This window comes from Xiphophorus maculatus, chromosome 12, assembly GCF_002775205.1.
Source record: "Xiphophorus maculatus strain JP 163 A chromosome 12, X_maculatus-5.0-male, whole genome shotgun sequence".
NCBI lineage: Eukaryota > Metazoa > Chordata > Actinopteri > Cyprinodontiformes > Poeciliidae > Xiphophorus > Xiphophorus maculatus.
The window spans coordinates 18,992,116-19,004,434 of NC_036454.1; the positions used below are offsets into that span (position 1 = coordinate 18,992,116).

A 12,319-nucleotide genomic window follows, 5' to 3' on the forward strand; every position below is an offset into this window, starting at 1 on the left:
GCCGCCGTTGAGCAATTTTTTTGCCGATTTTTGCGGCGACCTTAAAATTCAAAATTTTTAAACCGCCTAGACGCGACCGCCAAGTTTGGTGAGTTTTTGAATATGATAAAGCCCCCAAATGGGCCCACGAAATGGGTGGAAGAATAATAATAAAACAGTACAGATACAATAGGCCTTCGCAGCGCTTTGCTGCTCGGGCCTAATAAGAAACAGTACAGATACAATAGGCCTTCGCAGCGCTTTGCTGCTCGGGCCTAATAAACAGTACAGATACAATAGGCCTTCGCAGCGCTTTGCTGCTCGGGCCTAATAAATACATGAATGAATGGGTGCTGGGACCTTCTTGCATACAATAGAACGTATTCCTCACTTTTAGATTACAAAAACCATCAAAATAATGAGTTTGGCCATTATTGAATTCACTGATTAAAATTTCCACTCTTTTCCATTAAATGTGATGTACTTCTTATGAAGACTAATGTTATAGTGTCCTGTTTAATGACTCACTCTTACCACTTAACAACAAGATAAACAGTCATTAGTGCATCAAAGACTATTATCTTCATCAGAAGGAGCCGCATATACAGCACAACCACAGCGTTCGTCCTCACAGCAACATCTGGAGATCAAACCGGATGTAAACATGTTGAATCTGCTTAGCACACCAGCAAATTATCAGTGAGAACCTTTCACAATGCTTTACCTTCTCTCTCTTCATCACTGTCGCACATTTCATCTTCACCTTTAGGAATAAAAGATTTGGAAACTAACTCAAAGTGTTGTTGCACCAAGTTTATGACAAAATTCACTCAGAATTACCTGCTGAGGGGATGCAGTGTCTTTTTTTGGCTTTTGAGTGTTTCTTGCGGTGCACAGAGCAGCTGTAGGACGGCCAGTTGCTGGTGACAACCGTGATCATTGCCACAGCACTGTGGCCGTGATGCTTCCTGGTTACTGCGCCCTTGTATGGAGTGATGTTGGTGTACTCCTCATCAGAGGCTGACCTCCAGCTGATCTCCAGGTGACCTCTCCTGAAGTCACTCACCACACAGACCAGCAGGGTCAGGCCAAGCCTCTCACCTGAGAGATGGACTGGAGGGGCCAGAGAAGCCAGCACAGTACCCTCCACCCCTCCTGAGGCAGGAAAAGGTCACAAAGGTCAAAAAAAGTTAACTAAAACAAAACAAGGAAGATAAAGGAGGTTGCAAGAATGAGTGGCACAAGCTCAAAAAATTTCCCTTAATTGCAAAGATGAAGAAATTAATGAATTAATATTTTTCGTAGAGCAAAAATCAAAGGATTAAAAACAGGCAATGACAAACTAAATAAACTCTAAGCATTGAGGAAATACGAATAATTAAGAGTAAATTTATTTTAGGTGACATTTCTTTGAAGATCTAAGGAAACATAAATGGGCTAATAAGAAGAAGGACGTATTAGAGAGAAAATCCTTCAGTGACAATGAACACAAAATCGAAATGCTCAGAAGCAAACTCCTGATAAAGAGCCTCACCAGTACAAGAGTGATAAAATGAGTAAATTAATCACAATAGAAAAAAATAAATACATACAAAAAACTGTGAAAAATTAGTAGAAATTCAAAGCAAGAGATACATAAAACTTCAGATATTATTGGACTAAGTGAAGGTTAAATTATGATTGCTTTATTTAAATAAGTAACGCTAAACACCAAGTCAAAATAGATAAGTCTTAATTTTGCTTCATAAAACATCAGTGGCTGTTCCCCAACAACGTTGCCTCACCACAACTTTTTGTTCTTACTTTGGGATAACAACTCTATTAAATACATACAGCTGAATAATAATTTTGAACACCATTAAAAGCATCTTAAAATCGATTCCAAAAATGAACAATTAGCCAATGCAGACTTGAAAATTGGCGCAATGTGATGCCGCTACACTTAATTGTGCATCAAACATTATTTCTAAAAATAAGATGCACAAAACACAGTTTTGAATTGGCTAAATAAGGTAGCACAAAGAGAGAACACTGTAATAAGCAGCAATACATATTTCTGCAAAAACACATCGTATATTTTTTTTTGTTCACTACATAAATCAATCAATCAATCAAATTTTATTTGTATAGCACATTTCAGCAGCAAGGCATTTCAAAGTGCTTTACATCATTACAAACAGAAACACAATGCAACATAGAATCAACAATCAAAACACGACATTAAGTCAAGTTCCATCAATAAATTTGTAATTGATTACGTTTCAAATACAATCCTAAACAGGTTGGTTTTTAGTCGAGTTTGCGTCCATAAAAGGTTTACCTGTTAAACTCCTACTGTGTTATATGGAACAAAATACCTATTGCTATTTTTATTCCCACTCACGCTCACAATCACACAGTTTAAAACGATGTAGACAGCATTTTAATGGACTTCTGGCATAAAGAGGATAGTTAAAGGTCTTACCTGTCCATAGATAGATGATATGAAGATAAATGAGTCCTCTGGGTGGCTCAGTCATTTCTAACCTGTAGTCAATCTGACTTTTATGAGCCCTGGTCACTGCTTTCTGTAGGCGTGAGTTTGTGCGTGTTTGTGTGCCTTGTGTGCGGGTGCATTAAAAGAGGGCTTTGCCAGGAGCGTTGCATTGTGGGGGATTGGCATGTCTCATTGTTGTGACCTTATACTAACAATGGAAACTCCATACACCATCCCAACACACCCACACCCACAAACCCCAACACCCAGAAATACAGACGGAGGAAAGGAGAAAGACAATATAACACAAGTTAAACATGTCAAGCGGTGTTAGGATTCATTAAGCTACAGCAAAGTGAGAAGAAGGCATTAGGAATAATACTGAAACACCTGGACAACCGCCTGCGTTTGGCTGTTACATCTGAGGTGAGATAATATCAGTAACACCTGCACACACACACACCAGTCTGCAGAGCAATAAATATGAACACATAATTAATTTGGCTTCTTTCCACAACAATTTTTAATTTATAAGAAAACATTGTTGCCTATATCCTTACATCTAAAACTCCTCTATCTCTTCACACACACACACACACACACACACACACACACACACACACACACACACACACACACACACACACACACACACACACACACACACACACACACACACACACACACTCATATAAGCAGTTCTTTTATTTTCAGTGGGCGGCATCTTAGAAGAGAAAGTGAAACTGAACAGCAGGAGCATCAAGGAAGCATGATGAAGCTAAACTGATCAAGGTAATGCTTTTTTTTTTGGTAATTCTACAAATCTCCTGCAGCAGGAGCAGAGACAAGTTCTAGCTCAATCCTAAAAATGTATTCAGGCTGTGGAAATATCAGAGGCTGTAACTGATAGCTTTAAATAGTAAGTTTGGTACAGTGCAGCTTTAAGTCTGTTCCGGCAGCTGCTGTCACCTTCTTCCCCCTTGCTCCGTCCTCTTCTTTGTTTCTGACCACATGGTTCGTTTTTGCTCACATGTTTGAATCTCTTAAAGGAAGAGACTGGCTATGGTCTGTTTTTCAGCCGAGCTCTATGTGCCATAATTAACTGAGCATGTGCTCAGTACGGCCCAGTTATTCTTAGCAGTTTTTTTCCACCTGCTCCAAGAGAATAATTTAGTCTACTTATTTTGGGCACTCAGAAATTTGTTTCATAGCTACACAAGTGTCCAAAGTAAACAAAAATATCGAATACTCATATGTTTATGGCACCATAGTTAAGTTATGTTTTGTTTATTTTTTTGTAATGTCACTTGAAGACAAATCAGGCCAAGTCACATCCAGTCTTACACACAAAAAATAGTTTGGTGCATTAAAATTGCCTAATTTATTCAAACATAATCCAGTCCCATAGACCAATTTACGACACGGTCCAGGGCAGATCATAAAGTAATCCGAAGCAAATATGTGGAGATAATGGAGAGGAACATTATCTTTTAGCAGGAAGTACTCTCCAGTAGAATAAAGTTCAACACAGAGCCATGCTCCATGTCTGACTGCGGGTTAAGGAGAAAGGAACAAGATGCAAAAACAGAATGAGTGATTTTCTTTTGAAGGAAAGACTGTGTACAGTTAACGGCAGCAGTAGCTATGTAAATTTCTCTGACAAGGAAAGAAAGACAGCTAAACATGTAAACACTGAGCCAGGAGTTTTTTTGCAGGAAGGAAAAACACAAAATCAATTCTGTTCTTTCTTTGGTGGAGCAGGAGCTTTGCCACAGTGTATCCTACTCTAGAACAGTTTGATACATTTTCCATAAACTTGTTCATAAATGTAGCTATTTGTATCTATACAATCTGAATTTCAGTTCACTGAACCTCCTCTAAAATAGTCTGAAGTCCTCAGAGAAGAGAGGTTTGTTACGACAGTAAAATTAATATATGCACAGATACATTTTATTTCAAGAGATGTTTTTTACTTTTTCTTCCATTGTTTGTGTCTTTCAGGTTCAGGAGAAGAACCCCAGAGGATTGGCCATTTTATTTCCATTTCATCAACCATTGATGTTGGGTGGTCCTTCCCGTGGTTGACTCCATTGTTCGGGTTATGATTAAATGAGTTCAGAGCTAAGAGTCGACCTGTCAAACGGGTTGGCATCATTTTAATCAATTTCGTTCACAAACATTCCCTTAACAATGATTCCAGTCAGGCTTTTAGTGCTGCTGGCTTTCAATATTCATCTGGTTGGGTCTCAGGCCTCTCAGAGCTCACAGCAGGTAGCGAGTCCCCCCAGTCCCACGGCAGAACCATCTCCTCTGGGTGATGGTAATCTGTCCTTCCCCTGGAGCCGTCTTCGCCTGCCAAGGTAGGCTCTACATTTTTTTATCGCCACACTACAGAAACAGATGGGGAAAAAAACAAAACATCCGTATTTTGACTAACTCACTAATTAGCTGTCATGTTTCTGTGCCTCAGGTACATTGTTCCTCTTCACTACCACCTGCTTCTGCACCCCAACCTCACAACTCTCAGCTTCACTGGCACTGTGCAGATCCAGATCGATGTCCAGAACAATACAAACTGGGTTGTTCTACACAGCAAGGGTCTTCAAATCTCAAAGGCCACAATTTTAGACCAGAATCTTAATCATCTGTCTGATCAGGTAGTTGGAAATATAAGGGAGGATACATTTTATTTACTAACTCCTGTTGGCTTAACAATCTTCTGCTGTTTTAGGATCTTCCAGTTCTTCACAACCCTTCCCACGAGCAAATAGGCATTTTTTCTCCACGGGTTCTCAGCAGCGGCCAGAAGTATTTCTTGTACATAGAGTTTGAAGCAGAGCTAGCAGAGGGATTTTACGGTTTCTATAAAAGCACCTACAGGACCAGTAAAGGCGAGACCAGGTGAGAATAGGTTTTCTGTTTCTCAGCATCATTGGAAAACGTAGCCAGCACACACTGTCTGCAACAATCTATTTTCAGATACCTAGCTTCCACTCACTTTGAACCCACAAGTGCTCGAATGGCATTTCCTTGTTTTGACGAACCGAGCTTCAAAGCCAATTTCTCTGTGAGGATTATAAGGAGCCCGGAGTATATTTCTCTCTCCAACATGCCAGTAGTGAGTGCTGAATCTTTGAAAAATGTTGCAGATGTTGATTGATGGATAAAAGACCTCAAAGTTCTCCTGGGTTTCAGATCAAGACAGTACAACTGAATGGTGACCTTCTTGAAGATCAGTTCGCCCCAAGCGTAACAATGAGCACGTACCTTGTAGCTTTCATCGTTTGTGACTTCAAGTCTGTCAGTGCAACAACTTCGTCTGGAGTGAAGGTCTTCATGATCCTCTACCCTGCTGTCACTTTTCTTTTTGCTTGAACTGTCTCAACCTTGAATTCTGGTTCAACAGTTGGTTTTGATTTCATTGTAGGTTTCCATCTATGCTGCGCCTGAGAAGTGGATGCAAACCCACTATGCTTTGGAGGTTGCTGTAAAAATGCTGGATTTCTATGAGGAGTACTTCAACATTCGTTATCCTTTGCCCAAACAAGGTAACCAATAATAATTCCTTTTCTTATTTCTTATGTATAATCTGTTACTTTTGTTCATTATTACATATTGTTTTCTCTTCCAGATTTGATTGCCATTCCAGATTTTCAGGTTGGTGCAATGGAGAACTGGGGCCTGACCACCTACAGAGAGACCAGTCTTCTCTATGATCCTCTCACATCCTCCATTTCTGATAAACTCTGGGTTACTATGGTTATTGGTCATGAACTTGCCCATCAGGTGAGAACATAAAAGTGCAGATCAATGATACATAAGAATCATTGTCTAAATTTCTTAGCTAGATTTGGACAAGGAATTTGAAATTAAATTTAGTGGTTTGCCCTGCAGTGGTTTGGGAACTTGGTGACCATGGACTGGTGGAACGATCTCTGGTTGAATGAAGGATTTGCCAGATACATGGAGTATATTTCAGTGGAGGCCACCTACCCAATTCTCAAAGTGGTAATTTTTTTAATTCTTGACTAATAGACCACAATAGGTCCCTAAAAATAAGATTGATATTCATGTTATCTAACTTGTTCTGGCAGGACGAGTATCTACTGCACACTTGTTTTGTAGCAATTGGTCTTGATTCTTTAAACTCTTCTCGGCCTATCTCGAGCCCAGCAGAGAGCCCTACTCAGATCGAAGAAATGTTTGACACCGTTTCCTATGACAAGGTACGATCTCTCTGTTTAGGTCACAATTCATAAGAGCCCAGAGTTGAGGATGTGGCAAACACAAAAATAACAAAGTAATAATTTTCATCACATATAGTTGCCTTAATTTGCAACTATTAAGGCAACTATTTTGAGTTAAAATGTTCAAATGATTTGAACATAACAGTAAAATTATTAACATGATTGTATTTGTTACAAAAACACTTTGTACATACTTTGAGAAAACAGAACATCTACACAATTTCAGGCTTGGCGTGTCATGAAATCTCATATTTAATGTCTAAACTCTTCAGGGAGCATGTGTCCTGCATATGCTGCGGCACTTCCTGACTGAGGAGGTGTTTCAGAGCGGGATAGTGCGATACCTTCGCAAGTTCAGCTATGGAAATGCCCAAAATCAGGACCTGTGGGACAGTCTATCTAACGTAAGGCGCCATGTTTTTTTTCTCTTTTATTCTGTGATCTTAAGGAACAGCTTGCTAAACAATCACCTTTATGAAGCAATGCTGTGTGTCTGTGTCATTTTATAGTTACAAGAGGACAAGTTTAGATTTTCAATTCTGCTTTTGCAGTTTTCTTCTTCATGTAGAAAAAAATCATACATACATTCAATAGTTAGGATGAAATCCAAGGTACTGCTACCACTCATTTTTTTTGTTTACTAAAGCAAAGCACTTGATTAAACTACAAAAAAATAAAAAAAATTCTTAAGAAGATTGTGTGTCTCAACTGCACTGATGTTGCATTGTCTGTACATGGCATCAAAGTACAGCTTGATTTTGAAAAAAATGTGGAAAACACTGATGTAAATCAAAAACCATCTTGGATTTGCAAGCATTTAAGAAGAGTAGAAATTCCTTCTTTGGACTAGAATCTACTAGTTGTGAGCTAAATAGAAGCTCAAAGGTTAGCGTCAGTGGTGATATTGAAATGCATTAAAGCAGGTGGCAACATGAACGTCTCTGAAGACATTAATAGTGTGCCTTCAAAATATTTCTCATATTTACCAACTTCTCCCGACATTGTGGTAACTCTGGGTGTGAATTTGCATATAACATTTTCATCAACCAACAGAGGGACATATTTCAGTCTACATGATTTACAAATGTTATTTTTTATTTCAATTTCAGTGGCAGATTTTGTCATTAAAACAATACATTTTTCTGTTATAAATGGAAAAAAATCTTCCAGTGAAAGTGGCACTTTTTTAATCCATGTTAATAAATTACAGACTTAAAGCAAGCTCCTATATCTTGTTGAAGAGTTTCTTATAAGTTTTGTCTTATTGAAAGTGTACTAAGATATTTCCACTAGAAAGTAGACAAGCAAATACTTTAAGATTTTGTGTTATTGTAGTGTTTGTAAGACACTGGCAATGTTATTCAAATTATCTCCATCCAAAGTGAGATATGTCATAAAAAACAGAAATCTTCTCCATCATTTTCCAGACATGTTCAGAAGATGACTTCACCTCAAGCAAACACTGTTACAGCAGTGACCAGGCCTCCAAGAATGCAGTGAGTAAAACATCCTGATGTTACAACATTTACACAATATTGTGTTTGCTGGAACTGACAGTTTATGTCCTCCTACAGTATCTGTTTGCAGGGGAACACCTCAACCTGACAGCCATGATGAACACTTGGACTTTACAGAAAGGGATTCCTCTAGTTACTGTAACGAGGAAGGGGCCTCGACTGCTTCTTCGACAGGATCGATTTCTGAGGACAGTTCTTCCCTCTGATCCTCAGTGGCAAGCTGTACAACAAGGGTAACTTTATAACTATTTGTAGCTTAATGTGCTGTTCTCAGTTTGGGTTTATTTTGTAAAATGAACACAATTTGAGGTTTACATGCATTTTTTTTAATAGGTTCCTTTGGCATATTCCTCTGACGTACAAGACTGATATTTCCAGCACCATCCACAGACATATGATGACTTCTCCCACAGGTAGGAGATAAAAAAGCATCCAATTTGAAATTCTGTTGGTTTTAATTTTACTTTGTAATTACTCAATACTTCCTCTTGTTATATAGACAGTGTACACATTGGAGAAGAAGCCAGCTGGGTGAAAATAAACTCAGATATGACCGGCTATTACGTGGTTCATTATGCTGATGATGGTTGGGATGTGATGGCTAAACTACTGCGGGAAAATCACACAGCTCTGAGCTACAAGGACAGGACTCACTTGATACACAATGCATTTCAGCTGGTCACGTAAGGAAGAAAGTTTGCACATTTTAAATAATAAAAATACTGTATGCTTGCAAAAAACTAAAAATGTTTGTTTTCTATCTTTGTAAAGAGCGGGGCATCTCCCACTTAATAAAGCTTTGGACCTGATTGGTTATCTACAAGTCGAGAAACACACAGTGCCTCTCCTCGAAGGACTGGCTTATCTGGAAGTTTTCTACCACATTATCGAGAAGAGAGATGAGCTCACTTTAACTAAAAACCTGGAAGTAAGAGAGCAAAACATAAAAGTATTTCCTAAACTTTGTCATCAAACATTATCTGAATGTGACTGTTTTCCTGTCTCTGAGCAGAAGTACATCCTGCAGTTTTTCCGTGCCGTCATCGACCAGCAGACATGGAGTGACAGCGGCACAGTGTCTGAGCGACGCCTGAGGTCGGAGGTCCTGTCTCTGGCTTGTCACCTGGAATACCCGCCCTGTCTGGAGCGTGCAAACCAACATTTCAAAGACTGGCTCCGTTCCAACGGAACATTAAAGTCTGTTTGAGTTGAACTATAACAAATGCTATTCTATACACACCACTCACTTTATTAAGAATTTCTCAGAGATTTTGGTCCATATTGACATGACACTTTATCACATTTGCTCTGGATTTGTGGGTTGCATATGCGTGATGTGAATCTCCTTTTCCACTACTAAAGGTGCTCTGTAGGAGTGAGATCTGGTGACTGCTGCGGCTCAGGGAGAACAGTGACCTTAATGTCATGTTGTTAGTTTGAGAGGTTTGAGGATGGTGACATGGTGCAGTATATGTGTTAAAGATGTATGGACAGCAACAATATTCAGGTTGGCAACCTTAATAGTCGACACAAGATAGAATGGAACATAAAACAACATGCTTTCATGTTGTTCATGACAAATTATGGCCCTAAAATCTGAACATTTCAGCTAAATCTAACACTCATTGGACTAGGCTTCCAATCTATTATTGCCCAGTTTTGCATATAATTGCAGCCTCGGCTTCCTCTTCTTACCTGACTGGATTTGCACCTGTTAGGGTCACAGCTCCTCAATATTCACTGCTTCTGGGTTGATACGTTTGCATTCAAATATGGTACTCGGCAGATATTAGTATTAACAAGTGGCTGTTTGAGTTTCTTCTGCTTGACAATCATGTTAAATTCAAAGTCACTTCAGTCTCTAACTTAACTGTCTGTGCTTTTGTTCACTAAAGCTTACCTACAGATGTGGCAGAGACGGTGTTCTCAGTAGGAGCTCAGGATGACCATGGCTGGACCTCGCTCCTAAATACGTACAAGATTTCCCTCTCTGAAGCCCAGAAAAATATGATCCTCTTTGCTTTGGCAACGACCAAAGACACAGACAAGCTGCAAAGGTGCTGGATGGCTTTTTCTTGCTTTTTTTTTTAACTGATTGTGCTGCCATCATGTGGCAAAATAATTATGCCTATCACTGTGCATCTGCTTAGGTTTATATCAGTGGTCCCGAACCCTGGTCATCAGGGTCCACTTACCTGCATGTCTTAGATGTGTTCCTGCTCCAGCACACCTGCCTCAAATGATTGAATTACCTCCTTAGCGGTGTGCCTTGTCTGCAGCAACAAGGAAACACCTAAAACCAGATTTTGAGGGTTGGTGTCCTACAGCTTTCAGATGTGTTTCTGCGTTAAAACACCTCAGCCAAATTATCAGATTACCAGGACTCCAGAGAACTAACTGCATGCCAAGGAGGTAATTCAGTCATTTGATTCAGGATATAGAATTTGGATTTGAAAACCCCTGACCTAAAACATGCAAGACAGTGGGCCCTGAGGACCAGGGAGCTCTGCTTTAGAATACACAAACGTTAAGTAAGGCTTGGTGTCATAAATGCTGGTCTTGTGTTATTTATTTTGCAGACTGCTGGCAATGGGTCTGGAAGGAGAAGTGATCCGATCACAGGACCTGTCTCGTGTTGTTTGGATGGTGGCCCGTAATCCGAAGGGACATTATCTCGCCTGGAACTTTGTCAAACAGAACTGGGACACATTGGTTGAAAAGTCAGTATGACTCATTTTCAAAACATGTGATGCCATCAAGGTGCCCCTCTTGTTTTTTTTTTTTAGGAACTGCTTGTTGCCCATCAAGCATCTCAGATGAATGATCTCTAAACCCGTCTGCAGTACAGTCCATTATTTGCTGGAGCATACCTGAGTTTATTAGTCTTAAGTTTTTGGATTTCTGAAACATTTCTCCTTTCTTTCTTATATACAGGTTTCAGTTAGGCTCCACCTGCATCAGGACCATGATTGTTGGGACCACAGGGCAGTTTTCATCTCCAGAGGAGCTCACTCAAGTAAATTATACCTTTGTGTATTATAGAATGCGATAGCTTTATTTTAAAGATTATTATTTTATTTTTTATTATTACTTTATGCAGATTTTCATGTTAAATTGACTTCAGATACAAAGCAATTCCAGTTAGAAATTGGTCATTCTGTGGGAAAGCATTTACTTGGACTGGTCCCTGCTAGAACTTGTTGAGCCTCTCTTGAGTATAATTCTTGAACATAAATTAAGCTGAAAACTTGGTGTGAAGCTACTTATTTAAGTAATTTGTGTCTATATGTGTTTTGTCCCTTAGGTGCAGTTGTTTTTTGAATCCATCAAAGAGCAGGCTTCTCAGCTGAGAGCAACACAACTTGCCTTGGAAAATGTGCAGAAGAATATTCGCTGGGTTCAGAGGAACTTGGAAACACTGAGAAACTGGCTGAATGAGCAGATGAAATGACAGCTATTTGGGGAGGAAAAAAAGCATTAAATATTTTGAGAATTTTTGTAAGTGAAACCTATATTTTAGGTAATGAAACAGTTTTGTAAATGGAAAATTGTAAATGCCTGGAATGATTTTTGTTAGAGTACAAGAGTCACATGGTAGATGACAGGCTGTGGGTATCATGAACATTTTGTTGCCATTGTGTTTCAAAGAGAAAGCAAAGTTTAACAATTAGACAATAAATGGATTCACTACAACTTGTTGCATCTTTTTGTGTTGTTTTAACTGGGGGTTATCTTTTAAAAGCAAAGGCACTCGAATTAAAGATGAAAACTATAAAAATAGTGATATTGAAAAAAAAAGCATAAAATAGGAATGATATCAATTAATGTTCTGCTCAAAGATGAAAAATGATCAAATGTATGTTAAATTGAGCATAAACAAGTGTAAAAACTATATTCTGCATTGATATTTAATTTTTACAATTACCTGCCTGCCACCAGAGGTAGATTGTTTCACAGTTTTGGTGGAAATGGTCGGTAACCCACTGTTTGTACGCAAACCCTGCAGATGCTAAACAAATGCATTGACCACTCTGGCACATTTGTACGTATGGCGTTCTAGCTCCGCCCCCTGATAGAATCATCCAATTAGATGTCAGCCC

General features: G+C 39.1%; 1 protein-coding gene across 1 annotated transcript; it reads left to right on the forward strand.

Moving 5' to 3' along the window:
* The first annotated feature begins 2,811 nt into the window (after window positions 1-2,811).
* erap2 (endoplasmic reticulum aminopeptidase 2) lies at window positions 2,812-11,912 on the forward strand. Its single transcript, XM_023344319.1, has 22 exons — window positions 2,812-2,881; window positions 3,170-3,247; window positions 4,457-4,815; window positions 4,926-5,112; window positions 5,187-5,356; window positions 5,435-5,573; window positions 5,651-5,785; window positions 5,883-6,003; window positions 6,087-6,241; window positions 6,350-6,463; window positions 6,550-6,681; window positions 6,975-7,106; window positions 8,130-8,198; window positions 8,277-8,452; window positions 8,553-8,632; window positions 8,719-8,902; window positions 8,991-9,147; window positions 9,232-9,416; window positions 10,115-10,276; window positions 10,799-10,939; window positions 11,154-11,235; window positions 11,524-11,912. Exons 3-22 carry the CDS (start codon window positions 4,646-4,648, stop codon window positions 11,668-11,670), a joined length of 2,838 nt encoding a protein of 945 aa, XP_023200087.1. The 5' UTR covers window positions 2,812-2,881; window positions 3,170-3,247; window positions 4,457-4,645; the 3' UTR covers window positions 11,671-11,912.
* Window positions 11,913-12,319: the final 407 nt, after the last annotated feature.